Source organism: Halictus rubicundus, unplaced genomic scaffold, assembly GCF_050948215.1.
Source record: "Halictus rubicundus isolate RS-2024b unplaced genomic scaffold, iyHalRubi1_principal scaffold0059, whole genome shotgun sequence".
In the NCBI taxonomy this organism is placed as follows: domain Eukaryota; kingdom Metazoa; phylum Arthropoda; class Insecta; order Hymenoptera; family Halictidae; genus Halictus; species Halictus rubicundus.
In genome coordinates, this window is record NW_027488600.1 from 353,447 (window position 1) to 380,227 (window position 26,781).

The following is a 26,781-nucleotide window of genomic DNA, read 5'->3' on the forward strand; positions in this document are numbered from 1 at the left end:
TATACTATAATATTCTTCCACAGATGTAACGCGCTGGTAAATCCCGCGACAAGTATGTGCGCAGTTGTAATGAAAGGGAAAGTAAACAATTAAACGGTGTTGGCACGTGCGGTAAATCGTCCCTTATGGCGACAGACACAAATAACGGTGAACGTAGTAATTCCCCGTTCTTCCCCGTTACATTTGTCTCAGGTTTTCCTGTCCTTTGTGCCGTTTCTTCAAACCATCGTTGTCTGTGTACAATAGCCATGTTCTCGAAACCAGGTACTTACATATGTACACTAGTACTCGTGTATGCCATCTTTAATATTGTTCTTCGAAGTGACTGAACAGATCTGGTGGAAAATGAAACAGTATAATCGTTGAGCAGTAATCTGCAGCGTTTAAAACGAAGATGGAAACCTTCGGGTATTATAATTTCCGTAAGCAAATTGAAACTGATTTACTTGCCAACACATTTTTACTGTTAGTGCGTAAGAACAGAGTTGTGCAGAATTACAATTGAATTACTCCAGGAATTATATTTACAAAGTAATTGAATTACATTGTAATTAAATCATATTGTAATTTATAATTCAGATCTTCATTCAATTAAATTACAATGTAACTTGTAATTGCAATGGAGTACAATTACAAAATACTTTGTAATTAAATTACATTACTTACGAATTACGATCAGACTTGTGCAGATTTACAATTGAATTACTCCAGGAATTATAATTACGGTCCGATTCGAACCGTCATCGAGTGAGGACGTGTTTACGAGTTTCGTCTCTGCTGTGTCTCTGTGTCCGTGGCTGAGTGAGTGTGATAGCTTTAGTGTTATTCGCGAGTGTAAACACACGCTCAACCTCCGTGTTGGAGCACAGCGTAGCGTCGGAGCCTCTGATTACAGGAGCTGGCGCAACGCATATTCCGATATACCATGCCTTCATCTACACAGAAAAATTCACTCCCTGTTTCTTATGCGCAAGTAACGCAAAAGTTCCTTTTTTCCTACAAAGGAGCAAGCAATAATCCTTGATGCTATCGATGGAATCACTGTGCAGGAATATACTGTTGCAATTGCAAGTCTAATTGGCCCCAGTAGTATCAGATTTGTCTCCAGGATTTCTCAAAGGCGAGTTTGTTTGTACCTCAGCAGTAAAGAGTTAGCAGATAAACTCTCAGACAACCACACTAAAGTCGTTATTGGTACCCACACACTGACAATCAGACCGCTCATCTCCAAAGCCAAAAGGATTATTTTGTCAAACATTTTAGAAGAACTTCGCAAAATCATCATCTCTCCTGTTTCTCCAATCAGCTTCATTAAAGCAGGAGTTATTGATCCTGGCTTTTCTCATATTTTAAGTTTTCCGAGACAACTTTATGTAAATCCTGATGAGTTGCACAAAGTTCCGGAATCAATATCCATAACGTATGACGGCACGGTCTACTGGATTTATTTGTCTACCGACAAAGTATCTTGCTTTTTGTGCAAGGAGGAGGGGCATCTCGCCAAGTTCTGCCAAAAGGTGATCGCTCCAGTTGAAAACTCCTTTAAAGACACCCAGAATAAGGAGAACGCTACTCAGGAAAGTGTTATTCAACCCCAAGGTCCAGATTGTTCAATGCCACCTCCTCCACGTGTTAAACGACCTCTCTCCGAAGCAACGAGCTCCAACGACAGTAATCACTCATCGATAAAAGATATAAAACTTGATCGTGTTATGAAGCCGTCCAAAAAATCAAAAAATCAACCTGACGCGGGAACATCTATGGAGGAAGTTGCAAATCTTCTTTCACCAATCAAAGAATTTATCCAGGAAAATTCCCAAAAATTTCCAATTGACATGAAGAATATAACAAAATTTCTAGTCTCAAACTTTGGGAAGCATGATGTCCATTTTATAGCCTTGAATTATACCGAAGATATTCCATCCTTGATTAAAATGCTATCCGAGGTCGGTGCTCGTCTCCCCGGTAGGAGGCTTAGAGGTCGTGTGATTCGAATCATGAACCGTCTGTCCAACCCTGATACACGAGAATCCTCCACTGAAGACCTCAGCTCAATAGAAGATATTGAATCATCTTAACCTTTTCTATCCAAATGAACTAACTATGGAGCCTACCTCATTGAAGATCATTTTCTGGAACATAAGAAGTGTACGACAACGGGCTGAAGAGATCGAAACCATCCTAAAGGACGTGGACATCCTCATCTGTGTTGAAACCTGGTTAGCACCGGACAGCACCTTCAGAACCTTTCCAGGTTTTCTCACGCTCAGGAGAGACAGAACTCACGCCAGGGGCGGGGGCATTTTGATGTTCATACGTAAAAGCGTTGCCTATCGCGAAATTAACAATCTTCAATCTCCAGATGATTCCGTAGAGCTGTTAGGCGTTCAGCTAAGTCATCTCAATCCACCGCTCGATCTTATAGCTTGTTACAGAACTCCTGGTCAATCTCTCACACAAATTCAATGGGATCTCATTTGCTCGAATGTTGCAGCAAATGCAAACTGCATTTTCATGGGAGATTTTAATGCTCATAATACAAATTGGAACTGTAACTATACTGATTCCAATGGTGACAGATTAAGCAATTCCATAGATGCTCATGACCTTTTTTTGCATAACAATTATTCTCTTACACACCTGGATTTATACAGGAACAATAGATCCAATCTGGACTTAATCTTCTCGACAATAAATATTTCTGATAAGGTAAATGTTGTTGTGGGAGATGAAACCTTGGGTTCTGATCACTTTACCCTATTAGTTATGTACTATACAGAAAGATATTTCTATAAGAAACATTCGTTCAAGCTGAAGACAGTCAGAACCGATTGGAATAAATTTATGTAAGTGCGAACTAGATTCTCAGTATTCCAAATTTTGTACCATAGAGTATGAACAATTAGAGCCGCACTCTAGATATGAATTTTTTGCCGATATTGTGACTGATTCTATTGGGTCGAGCACTCCTACCAAAAGAAAAAAGATAAAAAAAACAAATTGTGGTCAAACTCGATATTCGAATCCAGTTTTTTGGTGGGACTCGGAGTGTGACAAGATCAAGAGACTTCGCCGAGGGTCATTTAAAAAATGGGAACACACCGGAAATTTAGAAGATCTAATAAACTACAAAAAGTACGCAGCATTAGCAAAGAAAACCTTTAAAAACAAGAAAAGAGAATGTTTTAGAAAATTCGCGGAAAGTATTAGTTTTCACACAAATCCAAGTTATGTCTGGGACAAATGCAGAATTCTTAAAAACAAGTGGGTTAGAGCTACCTCCTCGGCTAACTCTGAAAATTTACAGCAAGGCGTTGAACGCTATCAAGCCTTAAACAAGATTAGTCCTCCTTGAGTTCCAACTAACCCTGAATGGCTTCCTCCTTGTGACCAAAACGGTTTCCTAGACAGCCCATTTGATCTAGTATAATTCAACATTGCCCTTGACTCTAAAAATTCTAAGTCGGCATCCGGTATGGACGGTATAGATTACGAAATTCTCAAGAACCTTCCGTTGAAATTTAAACTTCTTCTAGCATATTCAATTCCATGTATACCATGAATGAATTCCCCCTAAGCTGGAAAAAATCCTTTGTTCACTTTATAAACAAAACAGACGGCAACGGTTTGCGTCCCATCTCTCTGACGTCGTGTTCGTGTAAACTTTTTGAGTCCATGGTCAAGGGCAGAATGCAGGAACATGGTGGTGGGGGAACATGAGTCACTCATTCCTCCTAGCCAACAAGGCTTCAGGAAGGGGAGGTCCTGCTCTGACAATTTAGTTAATCTGACTCTAAAAATTGAGGAAGCCTTTATGGAAAAAAGTGAAGTGTTAGCTGCCTTTCTGGATGTTCAAGGCGCATTCGATAATGTTGATTGTAATATCTTATTGGCGAGACTGGCGGACTTAGATTGTCCTAGAAATCTGCTGTTGTTCATTAAGTTCTTGACACACGAAAGACAAATTTATTCGGCTACCTCTCCATCTAAGCCCAGGCTAGTTTTCAGGAGTGTTCCACAGGGAGGAGTGCTCAGTCCCTTGCTGTATATTCTGTATGTTTCAGACATAACAAGAAATGTACCTCGCAATGTCTACGTATCACAATTTGCAGATGATATCGCAATATATGTGAAATTTAAAATAGTCAAAAGAGCCCAGAGTACATTAACTAATGCCATTAACATAATCAGCAAAAACCTCCACCAAATTGGGCTTACTCTCACTCCGCATAAAACCAAACTAATTCGTTTTAACAATAAAAAAAATATTGCCATGCACTACACAAATTAAACTCTGTAATTGCAGTATAGTCTCTAGTGAATCTGTTCGCTTTTTAGAGATTGTCTTTGACTATAGACTTCTGTTTAAAATGCATATTGATTTAGTCATAAAGAGATGTTCCAGAGCTCTCAATATAATCAAATATCTTCGTGGTACATGGTGGGTGTCCGATCCTGAAACGCTCATCACGCTATACAAAAGCTTCATTCGCTCCACTATAGATTATGGCTTCTTTATCTATTTTCCCTCTCAAAAATACCTAACTGCAAAATTAGAAAGCATTCAAAATACCGCGATTAGGCTTGCCTTAGGCTACCGAAAAACTATACTTAATATCTTGATAGGAGAGTCAAAACTGTCTCTGATTAAAGAGGGCGCTTCCCAGCTATGCTACTGTTTCATGGCCAAGATCTTAACAAATCGAAACTCTCTCACCCTCAGGGCCATCAAAACGTATTATAATTTGTACAAAAGCAAAAGGACCTCACGACAACGCAGATTGCTCTGTAGATGCCTCACGTCTGCTCTAGAGCACAATGCATCCAACATTCGTGAAACTAATATCTATTGTCATGATTATAAAACTTTCATAACTTCAATCCCAATTGGTACCGAACTGGGTACTGATATAAAAACTACAAATAGTGCTCAGAATATTCTTCAGGATGCATTTGGGATCAGTGACTGCTCCACTATTTACACGGATGGTAGTCAAATTTCTGGGGCCAATTGTGTTGGTTCGGCTTGTATCTGTCCTGAACTTAGCCTCGAAATAACTCGCTCCATTAACCCATCTGCATCTGTGTACACCGCAGAATGTATTGCCCTAAATGATGCTTTTGATATTGCTCTGGAACATCAACATCTCAGTTTTCTCATATTCTCGGACTCTCTCAGCGCGCTCCAGGCTTTGGAAAGCACCAAAGTAGATATTAAAACTAACCCATACATCCTTGAAATCAAAAGAAAATACAATTTGCTGACCAATAATAATCATAACAACTTCGTTAAATTGTTCTGGATTCCGTCGCATATCGGAATTCAAGGCAATGAAAATGCGGACAGGGCAGCTAAGTCGACGTCAATGAACACTGTAAATATTCCTGCGGTTCCCTACACTGATCTATTTGAGAAGTTTAAAAAACAAGCCAAAGATCGTACTTTCGAAGTTACAAAAATCCAAGGTTTCTTTAAGGGTAAAATATTCTTTCAAACATTTTTTAATGAAAGCCCTGTTCCCTGGTTCGCCCATTTAAAACTAGGGAGAAGTTTTATTGTTACAGTTAACAGAATGCGTTCCGATCACTATAACCTGGCTGCTTCACTAGCGCGAGTAGGTATTGTCAATGATAGCCAGTGCAAATACAATCGGGACTGCGAAACGCTTGACCATATAATATGGCATTGCGAATTGTATAATCCACAAAGACGCAAGCTAACAAAGGCCCTACTTAGTATGGGCCTTCAACTACCTCTTAATGTAGACACACTCATAGCGAAGCCAAATATTGAAGCTTGGCTTAGTATTAATTCCCTTTTCAAAAATTGCAATCTACATATTTAGTATTAACGGACATTGTTATCGTATTCACTTGTTTTATTGTACTCTTCTTGTTCTATCTCTGTATTCTATATTATTGTACCCACGTATATTATTCCTGTAAAGCAGAATAAACCCAGAAGGGTTTCAAATGCTAAATTAAAGAAAGATTATAATTACAAAGTAATTGAATTACATCATAACGTTCGACGTCACAGTAACGACGTTCTCTGTGAGGAAGCGTCGGGTATCGTACTGGTCGGCAGATAGCTTGCAAGCATTGTGTTGCGTCGCCAGCCCCAATTTCAGTCTGGGTTTACGCCACGTCACTCTTGAATAAGTCTCCTATTGCATCCTTAACAAATTTATTTCTTTACGACCAGGGTACGACTGGTAAATGTCAGCGGATTTTCATGGGCAAAATCCGCTCGACCGTACCGCTCTCGATGGCACGTGACGTAGCGTGGACCCACTTGTAGCGCCAGGGGGCCCGTAATTTATGGGACGGTTTCCAGACACGCGGGACTTGGTGTCGTCTTCCTTCGACGGACTCCGCTATGTGTCTACACAGAACAATATACCAGCTCGTGGGCGTTGTATAATGCCGAAAACCGCCCCTAAATGCAATTATTGGTTCCCCACTATTCGAACCCTATCCGCGGAGGGAATCTGTCTAGTCAATGTTTTTCAGATTCTTTTCCATTTTCTTCAGATACCATCGAACTCTCGCCTTTGTAACATCGATTCTTTGTAATCACGTCGCTGTACAATAACTATCCGTTCTTGTTAAATACATATATATTGTTATTAAACAGTGTTGTGACCATTGCCGTGATAAGATATCACAAGAACCCTACAACCAAAGATTGTGCGAGCACGCGTCACATCGTAATTATCACAATTTTTACGACGTTGGTGACGCCACAACACATTGTACGCGTCGCGTAACCCTTGAACCAGAGCCTTCTGCTCTGGTTCGGTTTTGTTTCTCTCATTGAAAGAATCAGAGCCTTCTGCCTGATTGGTTCTTGATCCCCCGTACATCGGAGACTTCTTCTCCGATTCACACCTTTTGCTCCGTAATAATTACTCGACATACGCTAAATGGTGAAGTGACCTTTTCTGTCTGTGGAAAAGTAATCTTTCCCATTCAGCGATCTGCGAAATTTAGTTTGTGGTGAGACCTGGACAATCGGTATTATTCTCTATTTGTAAGAACTTCTAGTAATCTTGCGATTAGAGAATAATACCAAGCTAATAGCTGCTCATTTATAATTTCCTATAACATTGTAAAATAGAATTTAAGACTTGCTAATTATAAAAACTTGTGTATTTAATTGAATTGTGTCTGAATTTACTTTAGGCTACCTCGGGATGATCCGAAGGTTCTTCAATGCTTTCCTTGTTTACTCTTGGCCCATCTTCACCTTCAAGGCAGCTCCTTTCAATTATTAATCGAAACACGCAGTTTTTATTTCGGAATACCTTTTAATTCAATGAGAAAGGGTTAGCTTGGCCCTGTTGAGCGAGCGTTAGGTTAGTGTTAGGTTTCCTCCTCTCAGCGGGTTAGATTTACACCTGTTTACACCCGTGTGCGAGAACGGTAGGCCGTACTCGTGTATGGGGTTCAGAGTCGTATCTTCATCATTTATCATAGGTATATGGTCTAAAGTTCTCGTGGATCTACCCAGTAAGCAAAATGGTTTGAATCTGTCACCAAAATTTGACTCGGAATTGCCATCCATCTGTTTCCGCATTACCATCGGTATTCCAGTGGAAAGTCTGCCATGCCAAATTCGAGCCAAACTTTGGCTTCGGTCAGCCTTCGTTATAGAGGGCAGGTCCGTCGCAATAAGAACGGGCGTAACCTTGTTCTGAAAGTAAATATCGGAATAAACGACGAGAGGGAAAATTGAATTAAATTTACAAACGTATTTATTTTAATCTTAATCTATTTTTATTTTACATATATTTGTATTATATTATTTATTTGTTTTATATTTATAATCTTAAGAAAGAATACGAATAGACAATAAAATTTTTAAAAATGAACTGTACAAGTTACACGAAGGAAATAAAAATGATATAAAATTGAATTATCATAACAAAACTGTTATAAAATAAAAAATAAATATTCAAATCTTAAAATAATGGAAATAAAACCCTCGAATAGAAAATAAGGTATGGGAACGCTTAAGAAGAGTTTAATTAATTTATAATACATAATATAGGCCATTAGGTTATAGGTTATTAGGTTATTTACAATGTATGTATTTATTTATTTTCGCGATGCATTCTACCATCAGCAGACACGGACAGCACCACTCTTGAAGTTTATCCTTCCTACAAACAAAAAGGGCCTTACATTAGGACGTGATGTGTGTTCCGTTCTCATTGTAGAATCGACATATTTCGAAGAAAAAAAATTTTTTAAATTCTAGAATAATGTATATACTCACTTTGCCATTTCGACTTATGAGGTGAAATGTCTTCAATTATAACTACACAGCACAGTGCAGACACGATCTCGAAGTAAATACGAGAGAGGTTACATACGAAGCGATTCATGCTAAGATACATCCTAAACGCGCCAAATCCGCCCAACAACTGAACGCTCTCATAAGAATCATAAAAAATAGAATCGCGCGAACACCGCTTGGATTTTGTTTTGCTCTCTCTCTCTCTCCCTCTCTCTCTCTCTCTCTCTCTCCCTCTCTCTCTCTCTCTCTCTCTCTCTCTCTATCTCTCTCTCTAGTGTTTACGCATCACTTTGTCTTTATAACGCATCGAAACTTGAATAAAATACCTTTTCCCACCCTACACAGGAAGATTTACTTCAATTTTTCCCGATATTTACTGTTAGAACAAGGTTACGTCCGTTCTTAGTGTGACGGACCTGCCCTCTATAACGAAGCCACAGTTTGGCTCCAAATACCGCATGATTCCGCATGGAATTTTACGTGGAGACTTCGCATGGATTTTGACATCCATCTGTTTCCGCATTTGACTAGGAATTTGGCGACAAATTTCAGTGCCAAAATCATACCAAATGAGGACCAAATTCTGCTTCGAGCAGGGTTTGGTACCAAATACATATGTCTTTTGCTCGCAATGTGTGCAGCACACATTCCAGTTGATTTGGTCGAGTAGGCATTTGGCTAACTGGGTAGTTACAAGATTTATCGTTCGTCAGAGTAGAGGGCGTAAGAAATCTGGTTGTTGTTAACAATGCCGGTCTTTCAGATCGTGAGACACGAAACCCCATATGGTGATTGGTCTAGTCCTATACCTCGTCTGTGGTTAAACCGGAAGCTTTGACTCGCGACGAACGTTCCAGAAGGATCGAGCCAATAAAAGAGAGAGACAGGCGACGGCGTGCTCTCTTCTCTTCTCGCTTCAGTCAGTGCGCCTACCAATTAAGGTCCAGTTTTCCTACGTGGCCTTGATCCGCCACGCTCCAAACGGCCGCTAGGAGAAGCTTCCTAGCGATCTTCACGCTACAATCTTTATCAATACAATATTAATAAATATAGATACTACGTTTCCAAATAATAGAAATACAATTTTCATAAACCTTGAACGTAAATAACATTTCTCCATACGTATAATTATTATTCGCATTTCTACAATTTTTTAACACTATTAATACGCAACCATTTTGAATATATTTTGTAACTGAACTTGAAAAAGAAACTAAATTGAAATTTACTATATATTTTCATGTATATTTAATTTAAAAAACATAAACTTTAGCTTTAAAGAATCATCCAAAATATTAATTAATATTAGTTGTGAAATTCGATAGAGTTAAGAATTAATTAATCAATAATTATGTAGTTGATCTTTTTTGCAAGATGTCAATCTATTTCACTACTGACTGAGAACGTAGTTGTATTATTTTCTTTCACGTTTGTAGTGAGAAAATAAACGACGAACGCAACAGTACGTCTCCTTACGTTGGTTATACTACGCACGCGCTACACACAAGCGTACCTCTATTCTGTCCGCGTGAGCTGCCAGCTCGACTGTTCGACGCGTTCCGCCGAATTCATGCAGAGTTGGGCAAAATATTTATCTAAATAAAAATTTCGAATAACGAATAAAAAATAAAAATATTTTTATTCGTTATTCGAAGGTTCGAATAAAAAAATTATCTTTATTCGACGAGTATCGAATAAATAATTTTATTCGACGAGAATTTATCAGACGAATAAAGATAATTTTTTTTATTCGAAGCGGATTTATTCGAACTTCGAATAATTTTTTCATCTTTTATCTGTATCTTTTATTCGAATCCTTCGAATAAATCTTCGAATAACTTTTGCAGAGCGCCGAGCTTCAAAGACCCAGCGACGGCGGACGACATACAATGTAAGCGGATGGAGAATCGCGCACGAATGAAAGTTTAAACTTCTAGATTTTTTTTATTGATACGTAATGTTACGATAAAAATTACAATCTCATTAAAGACAGACCAAATGATGTCGTGTTTGGACGCATTTTGATCGGGATAAGCTCTACAACTCATTCGTATTAACAATATTGTTCTGATTAAAAACATAAAACCATAAATTGCCAATAGTGCTCGATTTTCCATCCGCTTACATTGTATGCCGTTTGGCAGTCCCTGTCGGTCCTCTTCTGGCGTCGTCGCCGATTATTCGTCGAGCTGGCAAAAGTTATCCGAAGATTTATTCGAAACCGTCGAATTTTACGGATAAAAATACTATATACAGACCAATTTGTACCGTGTTTAGTGTCATTTTAATCAGAACAATGCCACGAATTAGTAGGCGCAAGTCCCATGAAAGAATAATGAAAAATAAAGAAGTTTTGCAATTGGATTGGTAGTTGTTTCACACCGATATCTCGCAACTTTACGAGCTCGGAACTTCAAAGACCAGCGACCGACCAACAGCCTACAATGTAAGCCGATGGAGAATCGCGCATTATTGGCAATTTATGCTTTTATATTTTTAATTAGAATGATATTGTTAATACGAATAAGTTGTAGAGCATATCCCGATGAAAATGAGTCCAAACACGACATCATTTGGACTATCTTCAATAAGATTGTAATTTTTATCGTAACATTACGTATCAATGAAAATTGTTCGATTACAAAGTTTAAACTTTCATTCATGTACGATTCTTCATCTGCTTACATTGTACATATGCCGATTGTCAGTCGCTGGGTCTTCAACGTTCGGCTCTCGTCGGGCGTCGCCGCCGTTTATTCATCGAGCTGGCAAAAGTTATTCGAAGATTCATTCGAAGCCTTCGAATAAAAGATACAGATAAAAGAAGAAAAAATTAATCGAAGTTTCAAGAAATCCGCTTCGAATAAAAAAAATTATCTTTACTCGTCGGATAAATTCTCGTCGAATAAAATTATTTATTCGATACTCGTCGAATAAAGATACTTTCTTTATTCGAACATTCGAATGAGGAATAAAAATTTCTTTATCTTTTGTTAGTTATTCGAAATTTTTATATAGATAATTATTTTGCCCAACTCTGCCATTTTGCATTATCGCGAAATGACAGGCGGATTCCGGACCCTTGCGATTCTCGTAGATACACGTACACGCCGACCTGGCGGTGTGTGAGTGTGCCGCCGCATGGCTGTTCGAACGAAGCTACGGCAGGCATCATGCAACCGAATAATGAAAAATGTTGCTCGACAAAGCAAAAGTAGGACCTGTCTGATGGCGAGCGCACTAGATTTATCCTTTATCTAGCGCTTTTGACTACTGATAAGCCCCATCTTTGCATTATCGAGGAATGATTCGCGGCATCCCGGACCCTTGCTATTCCCATCGGTACACGTACACGTCGACCTGGCGGTGTGTGAGTGTGCCGCGGCACGGCTGTTCGAACGAAGTTACGGCAGCGCCATTGTTTACGATGTCGACCACGCGTGCTCAGATCGCCTCTTTGACAGGGATCATGCGACCGAATCAGAGAGGATACTCGGAAAATGTCACTCGACACAGAATGTGGAAAGTGCACCCAGCTCCCCATACTGGTTGAAAATGTTACTATTTAGCTTTTTCTAGCGGCCGTTATAGCGGTACTATCGATTGTTCAAGGCCACCTAGGAAAACTGTTCCTTAAGGGAGCCGGCAGGGTTTGAAATCCATATGCTTATGCATGGGTCAAAACCTTTTCAAACTATCGCTTCAATATTGCAATGAGCAGTTTAAAAGTGGTCACTTGTGTTTGCTAAAAGTCCAATTTATGTCTGTATAGAGCCCAAATTTCGAATTTCTACCTCATCGCGGAGTAATTAACAATATTCGGCAGAAAATTCGAATTCTGAAGCAAGTATGACGTCACAAGATGGCTGCCGCTGAGAGATTCTCTTAATTTCGCGAGATTTAGTGTTCGTATCGAAAAAAGGGCTCTATACAGACATAGCGAAGACATGTACAAACACGGTCGTATGCATTTTTAATTGATTAATTACTTATTTAAGACGTAAAATGAATAGAAAAAAAGGCACAATTTTGCGGTTCCGGTTACTAGCGCCACGGTCTCTCCGCGGCAAACACTGTACGTTGCGATAGAATACGGTCGATAATGCAGATCGATAGTACAGTTTTACGTATGTACGATATGTATGCTGCCGAATATTGTAAATTACTCCCCGATGAGGTGGAAATTCGAAATTTGGGCTCTGTACAGACATGTATTCAACCTTTGGGAATCACAATTGACCATTTATAAACTGCTCATTGCTATATTGAAGCGATAGTTTGAAAAGGTTTCTGACCCTTGCACTTGCCGCTACGCGGCTCGTAACGTCAGGCTTGTTTCGTACGCCTCGTGACCGGCGGCATGCTGCCGAAAATTGTTAATTACTCCCCGATGAGGTGGAAATTCGAAATTTGGGCTCTGTACAGACATGTATTGAACCTTTGGGAATCACAATTGACCATTTATAAACTGCTCATTGCTATATTGAAGCGATAGTTTGAAAAGGTTTCTGACCCTTGCACTTGCCGCTACGCGGCTCGTAACGTCAGGCTTGTTTCGTACGCCTCGCGACCGGCGGCATGCTGCCGAATATTGTTAATTACTCCCCGATGAGGTGGAAATTCGAAATTTGGGCTCTGTACAGACATGTATTGAATGTTTGGCAAAGACAATTGATCATTTATGAACTGCTCGTTGCAACATTGATGCGGCAATTTGGAAAGGTTTCTGACCCTTGTACGTGTCGCTACGCGTCTCGTAACGCCAGGTTGCTTCGAAATATCCGTTATATTCGAGTAACTAACTAGAATGAAATATGTTGTTGTCCATGTGACAGTAGAAGAGGTTTAGCAATAATTTCTTTTTTGCAGCTTGAGGACTATTTTTAGAAATTACTGTTTTTAATTTTAGAAATTTCTGCCTACATTGTCGATGAACGGGCTTCGCTTGCGAATTATTATCACCGGAACTGTTTCTCCACTTCAGCTACACTTCTTTTTGTTTAATTTGGAAAGGATACGACTGTTGTAAAATAATGTTTTCGACCATGACAAGTAACTTTATAGTGTAGGAAAATGTAAACAAATTCTTTTTTTGCGTTTTTTTTCGATGATGAGCCAGTGATTCACATGTTGGAAAAAATGTGGTCACATTCCCTGAAATTTCCCCTTCAAAATGAACCCTTCAGAAGAATGGAGAATTCTGATTGATTATGTATAGATGTGAGTTTGTATGTGAATTGAATATGTTCTACAAGAAAGGTGTCATTTCTCAATGAAAACCACGAGAACGTGGTGATTATTTACTTGACAATTAGGGTTCCATAAAATATACTTCAAAACCAGAAATTCATGTTGTCGGCTTTGCAGTCTGCAAGGTACTGTCTGCAATATATATGTTTAAATAAAAATTTCAAATAACGAATAAAAGATAAAAAAAATTTTATTCGTCATTGGAAGGTCATATCGTCGATTTGGGAGTTCTAGTGTTAGAATTTAATGGAAAAAGGGCGACACGTTTTTTGAAATGTCTGTAAAATCAACAATTTATAAGAGATCGAAAAATACTTTGAGATTCGGTCACTAAACACTACATATATTAAAATTTGAATAAAAGCCGAAACATTACTACAACAGGGATGACCCATAGTTCTCGAGGTAAAAAAAGGGTCATTTAGTCGTAAATAGGGATGTGCGGGCCGCCCGATTGTCGGGCGCCCGAATCGTCGGGTCGGGTCGCAGAAAGTCGGGCGCGCGATACTTCATGACACATCGGGCGGTCCGAGCGTTTCGGGCTACCCGAGAGTTTCGGGAAGCCTGCTCGACTTCGTCGGGCGGGTTCGGAATGAATCGGACAAGTTCGGGCGAGCGAGTTATCGCGATACCTGAGATTCAACTCTGCGTTCTTATGAAATACATAATGGTAACAATGATATATGATTTCGAAATAATGCACGTTTCACGTGAAAAATTTAAGAGAAAACAGCACAAAATGTAAAAAATTGTCATAATTTACCTTATTTTCATACGTTCTAGTTGTATGTAATTTCGTAAGGATATTTTAACGACATTATCGATACATATGCAAGTTCATTCGGAGGAACAAATTCGTCAGAATGCCAGAAATATTGTCTCTTAAATTTTTCACGTGTAACGTGCATTATTTCAAAATTTAATACAAATAAAGATTATGCATATGTTTGCCAATTATACCTACGGTAATTTAAAAAAAACCAAGTATATTAAAAATGACGTTAATTAAGCTATGAAAGAAGTATCATTATTGCCATTATGTATTTCATAAGAACGCAGAGTTGAATCTCAGGTATCGCGATAATTCGCTCGCTCGAACTTGTCTGATTCATTCCAAACCCGCCCGACAAAGTCGAGCAGGCAGCCCGAAACTCTCGGGTAGCCCGAATCGAGCCCGCCCGACTTTCTGCGACCCGACCCGAACCCGAATACCGGGCGGCCCGCACATGTCTAGTCGTAAACGAAGTCTGCAGGTATTGCGGAGCGCACCACTCACCTACCTGAAACGGGGACACTCCGCGTCCTTTTCCAGCTCATTGTGAAGCCAATGTTCAATTCTCCATCCTTCTAAAGGGGTCATTACGAAGGGGAAACATTTTTAGTAGATACTTTTATGGTTTTACTTTTCTGACTTTATAATGTAATGAAGAAAGGGTGATCCTTTTTTTAACACGTCTATTTAAAATCAACAATTTTTAAGATATCGAGAAATCCTTTGACATTCGTTCATAGGTCGCCAAAGACTACAACATATTCAAATTTGAACAAAATCCCACAGCAGTACTCGAAAATGTGCCCGATTTCGCGTGGAATGACCTCGGTACACAAATGACTGATGCATGAAGCTTGAAGTCCATAATGAAGAAGCGCGGAATAAAATATAGCAGGCCGCCGAAAATTATCGGAAAGTAGTAAAAAATATCACCTCGCAATTCTAATTACGGATCAGACAGGATGTCAGTATCAGTCAACGTTCGAAAGGATAATATCATATAAGGGAGAAAAGACCGCATTTGTTCAAGAAAAGGTAGATGAACTTATGTCACATCACACAAACGTAATAGTAACATGTTCGAAATCTTGGAAAATCACAGGAAATTTATAAAATTTAATATATGATTATTATATAAATAATAATATATAATAATAGTAAATAATCCTGTTGTTAGTAAATAAATACATGCTATTTATAATTCAGAATGCAATTTTATGCGTGTTAATCGATTGAAAATATAAATACATAATGATAAAACATAATAAAATTTAAAAAAAATGCGTTAGTAGGCAGGATTTGAACCCTGGTCGTCGGGGTGAAAGCTTGGCACGCTACCGTCGCGCCACACCAATTTTTGTAGTCTAGAACAAATACGGCATGACATAGAAGGTATATACATTTATATATATACAATTTATAATATCTTAATATGAGACATATATATATACATATATATAATAATATAAATATATTATTACATTTATGCGCTTCGTGGCATAAAAAGAGTTGCTTTAAATTTCATTTAAATGAGATTTGAATATAATTTTCTTTCTGACAGGAAGTTAATTCCGGCTCATTTTCAAGAAGTTCTGGTAATATGTATAAAATTATTATAATGTTAAGAATAAACTGATTCAATTTAATATAAATCAAATGATTTCCTTAGCTTTTGCATACACTGACCGCCATTCGAGTTTCATTTCAGAGATTGTTGTTATGATTGTTGCGGAAATAAAGCGTCAAGGAATAATTGTATAAACAATTTTAATAATAAAGAAAGAGAGAAAGGTTTTACAAAACGTGCGTTGAGCATGAACAAAAAAGACAACAGAAAGCACACCCAAGCCGGTGTTGTTCAGTAGGCATGCCAACCCAAAGGAAAGACCAGTAACACGAGGTTGGCACCTCTCAATGCCGGGTTTCGTATGCCCAGTGAACCCCGTGATAATACTTCAACAGAGATATTAGCGAAAAACTGCAGAGGTAATGTGATAACAAGTCCTGCGTATATCTACGCGCCCGTGGCAATGTATGTGTTAGCATGTGTTGGTCGGCTGAATTGGGCTCATGAGGCAGGAATCAGTTTCACGAAACGCTTGTACATTTACGGGTTTGACGACATGGCAACAGTGAGGCGAAGGATGATATGTGGCAACCATGTCTAGTCGCAAGCTTTCTCTCTCAATTTTCGTTTCTCTCTTCTGCTACTACTCAAGTCGGCATTGCATATATTCTTTTTTACCGATATCTCGTAGACGCGACGTAGTTCCACAAAAAAATTTTAACCATTCCACAATGAGTTTTCCCTACTGACCGTTCGAGGACCGTTCGAGAATTGGCGTGACAGTCAAGGTCAAATTCCTGCCGGCCCCCTTAACTCCCTTGCTCTTTCTAGTTTTCCTTCAAGAACCACAGAGATTAAACTGTAGTTTACATCCTGATTACCTAGCATAAATACTTGCCCTCCAGATTATAACATTTTCCTTATATTGATATAATCATAAATAGATGATATATTATCCACAGTATATAATATAAGTCAAACTAGTTTAAACATAATATTTTTACTATCTTGCAATGTTTTAGTTTCTGTAATAAATTCGGGTGTTTATATACACTCTCCTTTAACGCAATAAATATGTCTAATAGAATCAAATGGTAAACTTGTAGCTGTGATATGAATTATAAAGTAGCCCATATACCAAAATTTGTGCTTTTTTCTATATCTACTTTTCCTTAATTTGACTCTATGGCTTGCTAAAACTCAGATATTGTAACTGATTTAAGTGTAATATAACATTAACTTAGGTTATGTATAAATATTTCATAGTATTATTCAAAGTTTCAAACTTTTAACTCCACTTTCTATGTTAACGTCTTTTAAATTTTGATCTGGCTCCTTCAACATTTTTAACAATTTACTCGCAACATTCTTATGTCCATTAGCTATAGCAACTTGCAATAATGTATTCCCTTGATTATTACGGGCTCTCGTTACAGCTAAAAATTCATCTTGCTTTACTACCCTTAACTTGTTGATAATTTCAACATTACCTTTTTTTGTATCTTCAAACAATTCTTCAACTAATTTCAGGAAATTAGCAACTTTCTGATCTTTGGAAAGATTAATAGGTATTTTGCCTTCCTTATTCTCAATGATGTAAGTTGCACCATGTTTTAATAAAGATTTTACAACTTCTAAGAAGCCATTTTTAGCCGCAACATGAAGTGATGTAGTACCACCAGAAGTTGTTCTAGCATTAATAAAGTCATTTAATTTATCACGACTGATATGTTGTAACAGAACCTCAACAATTTCTTTGTAACCTTTGGAAGTAGCAGTATGTAATGGTGTATTGCCTTTATTAGTAACTTGAGTGACATCAGCTCCGTTTTTTAGTAAGATGTTCACAATACCCATCTGCCCATTGCTAACGGCATAATGTAATGGTGTTCTTCCATCAATATCTTTATCACTGGCATCAGCTCCATTTTTTAATAAAAGCTGAACAGCTTGTATATCACCTTTACTAGCAGCAATGTTGATATCTTTCTGCAGATACTGGAGAACCTCTGATGCTTCGCTACCCTGAAGCTTAAATCTAGAATTAATTATCTCTATCTTTTTTAAAATATCTAAAACAGTCGGATGACTTGGTCCAAAAACAACTTTTCTTTGATCAAAACTTTCTCTGTAGACTTTAAGTGCGCTGATCCATTTGCCTTGAGCAAAAAGTACATTTGCTATGTTGTTGAGTATTCAAGGTTTCTGGGTGATTTTGTTGTAAAGCTTTTTTCTGGATATTGAAAACCTCTTGAAAAGCTTTCAAGGCCTCATGATATTTATTTTGTTGGAAGAGTACCCCAGCAATGCTATATAAAGTTCTCAAGCTATCAGCATTATTAATACCTAAAATTATTTTCTTCTTTTCAAAAACCTCTTTATAGATTTTTAAGGACTCTTCGTATTTACCTTGGTTAACTAGTACCATTGCTATATTATTTTTGGCACTCACAGTGGCTAGATTATGTGTACCTAGTGTTTCTTTCCTCTTTTCAAAAACTGCCCTATTGATATTTAACGCTTCTTCATATTTTCCCTGTCTATCTAATACTAATGCCATGTGAAACTGAGTGTTTAAGGTATCTGAATGATTTGACCCTAATATTTCCTTTTGTCTCTGATAGACTTCTTGATAAATATTAAAAGCTTTTTCATCTTTCCCCTGTCTATGCAGCACTAAAGCGATTGTACTTCTTGTACTTAAAGTGTCCTTATCATTTAAACCCAGCATTTCTTTTTGTTTCTGAAAAATCTCTTCAAGCATATTTAAAGCTTCTTGGTAAATTCCTTGCTTATATAGCACTTTGGCTATATATGTCTGAATATCTAAAGTACCAGGATTATCTGGTCCTAGTATTTCTTTTCTTCTTTCAAATGCGCTTCTGAAAATACTTAAGGCTCTTTGGATTCGAGAGCACTAAAGCTGCATCAATCTGAGCGGATACGCCACTTTGCGATATCTGCTTCAACTGCTCGACCTTTGAAAAGTTACTATGTACTGCAGCAACTACTAACGTTTTGTTCTCTTTGTTACGAGCACTCATCACTGCTTTTACTGTATCAATATCCTTTATCTTATTTAGGTCATTAATAACTTGAGCATTACCTTCTTTAACTTTTTTAAATGACTCACTAATTAATTTAAATAAGCTAGTTATATCTCTATCTACAGTGAAGTCTGATGGTGTTTTACCGCTGTCAGAAACAGCATTATATACTGCACCATGAGACAGTAAAGCTTTTACAATTTTTAAATGTGAGAACTTAGCAGCATAATGTATAGGAGTACATCTCTTGCTACTAACCACATTGGGATTGGCTTTATTCTGTAATAAAATCTTGACAACTCCGTCATAGCCTTTCCATGCAGCATAATGTAATGACATTCCACTATCAGCATTTCTTGCATTAATAAATGCTCCTGCTCTAATGTCATTTTCAACCTCTGAAGAGCTATTACGTTTTACAGACTCAAATAATTTTTCAGTTGATGCTAATAAATTGATAACATCTTTGTTGTTAGTCATTTCTATAGGTCTTCTATAAAGTTTGTCAACAGCATTATAAATTGCGCAATTTTTTAATAAAACTTCAATAACGTCTTTATAACCAAAGTTAGCAGCAATATGCATAGGGGTTAAGCCATTAGTATCTTTAGCATTAACGTCAGCACCTTGTGCTATCAAGTATTTTACAACTTCTAGCTGACCTTTCATTGCAGCATAGTGCAGTACTGTCTGGTTAGCTGTACCAATCTCATTAACACTTAACCCCTTGCTAAGGAAAAACTTTACAGTGTCTTTGTACCCTTCTCTGGCTGCAATATGTATAGGCTTTGATCCAGAGGCATTTTTAACATTAATATTAGCCCTTTCATCTACTAGACATTTTACCATTTCTAAATTACTTTCTTGTGAAGCAATGTGTAGTATCGTCCAATCATCGTTGCCTTTAGCGTTCATATCTACTTTTTTATATTGCAGTAACATTTTCACCACTTGCAAATGACCATGTGCAACTGCTAATTCTAAAGGTGTTCTGCTCTTATTGTCCTTAACAGTAACTTTTGCTCCATTACTTAATAGGACTTCAACAACATTAACATGGCCCTGTCCTGCAGCTATATGTAGTGGAGTACCTTCAAAATTTACAACGTTAACGTTAGCCCTGCTTGCTATCAAAATTTCAGCAACTTCTTCATGGCCTTCTTGTGCCGCAAGATATAATGGTGTTGTACTATCAATAGTTATAGCATCAACATTGGCTCCCCTTGCTATCAGAGCATTTACTATCTCCTTGTGGCCTCTTTTAGCAGCCAAATGTAATGGTGTAGCATCTTCAGGACCTTTCATATTAATACGGGCCTTGTTTTTTAGCAAAATCTCTATAATATCCCAATAACCATAGAGCACTGCTACTGCTAAAGGTTACCCACTTTCTGCATTAACACTAGCTCCATTTTCTATAAGAACTTCAACGATCTCCTTGTGGTTATGCTTAATAGCAGATAGCAATGGTGTTAGGTTGTTACTCTTAACATTAACATTGGCTCTATTTGCTACAAGAATCCCAACGATTTCCTTATGACCTCCTTCCACAGCTACATGTAATGGTGTACTACCTGCAACATCTTCCACATTAACTTTGGCTTCATTTTTTATTAAAAGGTTCACAATATCTTTGTGACCCCCTACAATAGCCGCATGTAAAGGTGTAATACCATAATTAGCACTAGTATTGACTTCAGCTTTACTTTTAATTAGAAAAGCAATAGCGTCTTTATGTCCACTTAGAGCAGCTACATGCAATGGCGTCATGCCATCATTAGATCTAGCATCAACTTCAGCTTTATTTTTTATTAGAAAAGCAATAGCGTCTTTATGTCCACTTAGAGCAGCTACATGCAATGGCGTCATGCCATCATTAGATCTAGCATCAACTTCAGCTTTATTTTTTATTAGAAGATCAATAATATCTTTGCTACCATTTATTGCAGCTGCATGTAGTGGTGTACTACCCTTAATGTCTTGAGCTCTAACTTCAGCTTTATTTCTTATTAGGAGTTCAATAATATCTTTGTGACCTTTCCGAACAGCTACATGTAATGGTGTTAGATTATTATTGGCTTTATCATTGATTTCTACTCCATTTTTTATTAAAAGCTCAGCAACTGCCTTATGACCACTCTCTGCTGCATAGTGTAATGGTGTAGCATCATTTTTATCTTTAGTGCGAATGTTAACACCATGCTCGAGAAGAGCAATAACTATTTTTAAGTAGCCACTCTGCACTGCAAAATGTAGTGGGGTTATACCTTTCACAGTGGCAATATTAGCATTTGCCTTATTTGTCAGTAAAGCCTTAACAATTTTCTCATGTCCATCTTTTGCTGTGTAGTGCAAAGGTGTGTTATTATAGGTTTTGTCAACAACATTAACATTAGCTGCATGCTTCAATAAAATATTAGCTATCTTTTCATGACCGTTTTCTATTGCATAGTGTAATGGTGTACAATAGGCATGTGCGGGCCGCCCGATATTCGGGTTCGGTTCGGGTCGCAGAAAGTCGGGCGGACTCGATTCGGGCGCGCGATACTTCATGACACATCGGGCTACCCGAGAGTTTCGGGCTGCCCGCTCGACTTCGTCGGGCGGGTTTGGGATGAATCGGACAAGTTCGAGCGAGCGAGTTATCACAATACCTGAGATTCAACTCTGCGTTCTTATGAAATACATAATGATAATAATTCGTAATTTTTAATATACTTGGCTTTTTTATAATTACCGTAGGTATAATTGGCAAACATATGCGTAATCTTTATTTGTATTAAATTTTGAAATAATGCACGTTACACGTGAAAAATTTAAGAGACAATATTTCTGGCATTCTGACGAATTTGTTCCTCCGAATAAACTTGCATATCCATCGATAATATCATCAAAATATCCTTACTTATTACTAATTATTAGATAATTGTTAGATAATTAATATGATAATTATTACATTTTCTGAAATAAGTTTTTTAGCGTTCAAGATAACTGCTATCGAGGGATCAGATAACAATACATCAACTAAGGTATTATCGTGTGCTAAGTGATTACGCAAACATTTTCCAGTTAATAAAGGATTGTTCTCATCTAAAAAAAGTAGATTGTTTTCTAGATGCTTCTCTGATCTACCTAAGATTGACATTATGTCCAGAACAAGCGTTTCTACTACTGCTTGCAACTTTTTATTCCTCTTGTAGGAAGAGAGCTTTTCAATTAACTTGCCACTTAATGCGTTATTCCTCAAAATACTTTTCAGTTCAGATAACTTCAGTTCGAGCTGTTTATTATATTTTCCTTCTGTTATATTATAAGCTTTCCTTTGTTTATGTATAGGAATAAACGAACCTTTCTCATTTAACTTGTCTCTTAATTCCTCGATCCATTTAAGGTCACCTGTTCCAACTTCAGCAATGTAAAAAATCTCACAAGTTTATCTATTTACTTCATTAAGGTAGTCATCCTTTATTCTTGACCTAGCACAATGAGGAATTCCCATTGATAGTTTGGCAATTTCTTTAAGATTGTGAGACTCTATTTGGGAAGAAATATTCTCTAGTGTTTTATTAGCAAAGAATTTCATTACTCTAATAACATTATGGTCAATATTATTGTTGTTGAAACCAACAACTAAGCTCTTTAATGACGTAAACCCCATATTATAATCAGTTCCCATATTTTTTGATTTAGTTTTTCCAAAATTGATTATGTTATCAATTTTATTAAACAGCTCCTTTTCATAATTCGTCTTGTCAGTTATATTATTGCTTAATTCTTTAATGAGTTTTTCAAGCTTATCATGTTCCATCAGTTTAAAACTCTCTGTAATCGTTTCATCTACTTCAAAGTTACTAAATATTCTAACAACTTCTTTTATCTCGTCAAAGCTTTCACTCCCGGTAATTTTTTTTAGCAATATTCTGATCATTTTAATCTTGTTGTTGTAAAGAATGTCAGAAATTACATTATCGATTCTTTTAGTATCATTTTGAACACCAATAAAAAAGCTAACATCTGTATTTTCCTCAATCTCTGTTCTCTTAGAGAGCGAGTAAGCATGTGATAGTGAATTACGTAAATCTATAATGACTTTTCTTGTGTTCCTTGGTAATGATAGTAGAAGAAGCTCGCTTACAGTGCTAGATAACTTAGGTGATTCTAGAGTGTTTTTTAAATATTCACCAATAACTTGTAAAACCCTTGTAATAATTAACTATCCTTCCCTTTGTTTAGGATCAGCTGATAACGCCAACTTTATATAATCATTTATTTTCTCTAAAGAGTGAATATCCCTTATTTGTTGATAATCGCTATACAACTCTCCAAATTGAGGATAATTGCTAACGATCTCTGCAACAACTCTCTCACGCTTTAACTTTGGGAGATCAGCAAATTTACCAATGTCCATACCTTCTATAGTATCTTTTTCTTCTTTAAGTTCCTTTGCAAAATTTTTCAAGTGGTTTAGTATTTTACTTTTATTTCATGTGGCATTATAGAATAGATTATTTTCCTGTCGTTTTATGTGAGAAGAAACAAAACTGATCAAACAAAATTCCATTTCTTCCCAAGGCAGTCTATCGTAGGTTGATTTCAACTGCCGCTTTAATATATGAATATTTTGTGCAATAAATTTTGCTATGAATAAAAACTTTTCATCTACTTTTTCTGTGTTTGAGTACTCTGCCTTTAACAGGCTGAAATTTTGAAGTACTAACTCAATCCGCTCTCTTATGTTATTAAGATAACTCTTCACATTCTGATCTTGTCCAGAAGTACTAGAGAAGAAACGGAGGTTTATTAATTTACTTTCAACAAAAATTTCTATCTCTTCTGACAATGGTACGTTCTTTAGTTTTAATTCCTCATAAGCTCGTGAAAGAATTTCATCTAATTCCCTGAAATGAACAGCAAAATAATTGCCTGGCCATTCATTAATGAGTGTATCAAGAAGTTCAACATTGCCTGAACGTATAGCATAATAAAATGCATTATGGCATGTTTCATCCTCATCATCTGGTAATATATTAGTTGCTCTGATGCCAATAGATAAATTACTTAGAATTTGACTATCACTGCCAAGTAGGTACTCTAAAATCATTACCTTATTATGTTTACAAGCTAAGATAACTAAGTTAGTACTCTTAACAGGGTTGTTAGTGATCGCGCCGAATGGTCAGCTTCGTTGTTCGGGAGGGGTTTGTTGTGTATGGACTGTGATTTCCAGGTTTAACAAAGTAAGAAAACTATCACTTTATTTAACGTTAATATAAACAAACTTTGTGGACTGTATATATTTAGCGCGATTGATTATTACAAGAAAGATGCTCTTGTCTTAATAACTGTACGTTACAGTTGCCTTAAGAGAAGTACTAAAACTTCGGTATGTTTTTCTAACTGAAGACTGTACGAAACAGTGGCCGTAAGGGAAGTGCTTGGACTTCGGTGTGTTTTCTAAAATCTCTCCCGCGCTTGCCAAACACCGATATTTAAGCGAATTGTCAATGGGCGGTGACGTGACTGGCCAACGCCCACGATGGTAGAGAAAGTGGTGGAAAAGCGTAAGAAACATTTGGCAAGCCGTGTTGACGGAAAAACCCGGACTCAGGCGGCGCAACGCAGGTAAGGCCCGTTCGGGGACACGTGACAATGACCTAAGTATTTTATGGAGACGGGTGAAAACGGCAATTTCGAAAGTGAAGACCAGGGAAGCACACGTGCAAGGGTAATAAACTACTTCCCGAGTCCTAATCCCCGAAGCGTGATTTTTACTTTCCCGGTTGTAAATGACCTTGTAAAGATTCCGTTCTTGGGACATTTGGTTGCCAAATGTGCAAGACGGGCACTTCGTTCAAGCTAATAAACTGACCCTCGAGGGTCGCACACACAGTTAGCATTATCATAATAATCTCTCAAAGTTACTTGATCTTCTGCATCACTTATGTAATCAATGAAGTTGCTTAATTTTTTTAAGCTATCGACATTACCATCTGATATCGCCTCTTCGAGTTCAGTTAAAACCAGGAGATAAAGTTCTTCAGCTTTTGCTTTTTTGCAGTAGAGCTTTTTATATTCTCCAATAAACTCCGCTTTTGATGTGTAAGAACATGATAGAAACTGTTTATCTTTTTGATAAAAACTGGTTCGTTGTTTAGATACACTCTGGAATATATTTACATCAATATTAGAATAGCAAAGTTTACTTAATATGGCAAAAATTAAAATAGCATCTTTTATTAATAAAAGATTTTCGAGAGAAACATTTACTAGTCGTGCAATTTCAAGACGAAAGCCCTGACAACATTTCGTTTTGGGTGCGGGAAATGTGTTGGTTGTTTAAATTTTTAGTGACACCTAATAATAACATATTTGAAAACAACAAAGAGAAGTGATGAACTTACATAAAAAAGCACTAAATTTAGTGTTTTAAGCATTATAGCAATCTCTCATGTATCACCTCTCTGGAACCATACGACTAATTTTTGTTCATAAAAAACCCTAGTACTGATAAAAAATGTATTTATTCTAATCTGATACGTTTGGTATAATTACTTATAGAAGTTTCATAAAGTCTTGTACCAGATACTACAAGATCATTTAAGAACTTAAAGATTGAAAAGTACATTTATTGGAATCATCAAACGCTACTATAAAGTTTAACAAGTTGTCATTAGATAGATATTCAGTTATATTATATGTAGAATCATGGTCCAGAATAATTTTTTTTTCTTTGACATCTTGATCTGCCATATCTAATTTAGTATAAAATTGTATCTTACTTAACTTATTTAATAAATCTGATCTATCTAAAAAAGGTTTTACCTTATCTAATATGATATCATTATATATACGATAGCGTACGGAATAATAAATTTTTGCTAGTCTTACAGATAATTGATTACTATATAGTACATGTATGTTGAGGTTATTTGTAACAAATTCATATACATATATATACATATATAGTGGAAGCCTATCTTTTATTTCATCTGTTTTCATTTGATAACTTGATAATTTACTGTAATTACTGCATCCTTTATAAGGAGAAAAATCAATAATTTTTCCGTAATCCTTATTTAAATTCCTTATTAAAGTAAATTTAATCAACAATTTAGCACATGCCAGATCACTTACAGCGTTATCTAAAGATGTGGAACAATTATCATAAAGCCGGCGTTCACGATTTCTTATGTTCAGCTCCATATTCTAATAATTCTTTAACTATTTAATCCCAGATTTTTACAACTTTTTTTTTACAGCATGGTTCAGTGCAGCATTGCCTTTACTGTTTGTTGCATTTACACACTAATATATATACTATGTTTTCGAACCGGGCCGTCTTTCCTGGAACAGAACCGGGCCGTCTTTTCTGGAACAGAACCGGGCCGTCTTTCCTAGAACAGAACCGGGCCGTCTTTTAGCATAAAACCGAACGCACATTATTTTTTTTTAACCAGGACTAGAACGTACAGCTTAATTGTTTTATATGAAATATGTAACTAACATGTAAATCTTGTGTACAAAATCTCTAATTAATATAAATTAAGTATAATATTAATTGTAATGATACGTATTTTATTTTTTTTTCCAATTTTGTAGTTGCAAACTCTAGTTGTAAAAAAAAAATGGAAAACTCGGAAAAATTCGAACAAATACAGATTTCATATCGAAGTTTAAAAGCGACCACCCTGAATATTAATTTAATAATGAGCTATTGTCATCAACACTATCTTAAATTTTGGGGTGGATGGGGAGGGGTGAAACTGGGAGGAAGAAGAGTATACACCTTAGCGTATGCGGACGATATAGCGATGCTGGCGGAAGAGGAGGAAGGGATGAAAGG

At 36.9% G+C, this 26,781-nt stretch overlaps 1 protein-coding gene and 2 long non-coding RNA genes across 3 annotated transcripts; all 3 read right to left on the reverse strand.

The window, feature by feature from the left end:
• Positions 1-8,093: 8,093 nt before the first annotated feature.
• Positions 8,094-8,485, reverse strand: LOC143363572 (uncharacterized). Its single transcript, XR_013083849.1, has 2 exons — positions 8,282-8,485; positions 8,094-8,165 (listed from the first exon to the last, which is right to left on the reverse strand). It is a non-coding gene; the product is annotated as an uncharacterized LOC143363572 (long non-coding RNA).
• Positions 8,486-17,034: 8,549 nt separating this feature from the next.
• On the reverse strand, positions 17,035-22,400 carry LOC143363558 (uncharacterized). The gene is given in 4 exon segments (XM_076804125.1): positions 17,035-18,001; positions 18,051-18,824; positions 18,826-21,465; positions 22,384-22,400. Coding segments are annotated over 4 exon segments (4,269 nt in total). The 3' UTR covers positions 17,035-17,163.
• A 1,217-nt stretch (positions 22,401-23,617) lies between these two features.
• On the reverse strand, positions 23,618-26,175 carry LOC143363571 (uncharacterized). The gene is made up of 3 exons (XR_013083848.1): positions 26,073-26,175; positions 24,926-25,100; positions 23,618-23,836 (listed from the first exon to the last, which is right to left on the reverse strand). It is a non-coding gene; the product is annotated as an uncharacterized LOC143363571 (long non-coding RNA).
• Positions 26,176-26,781: the final 606 nt, after the last annotated feature.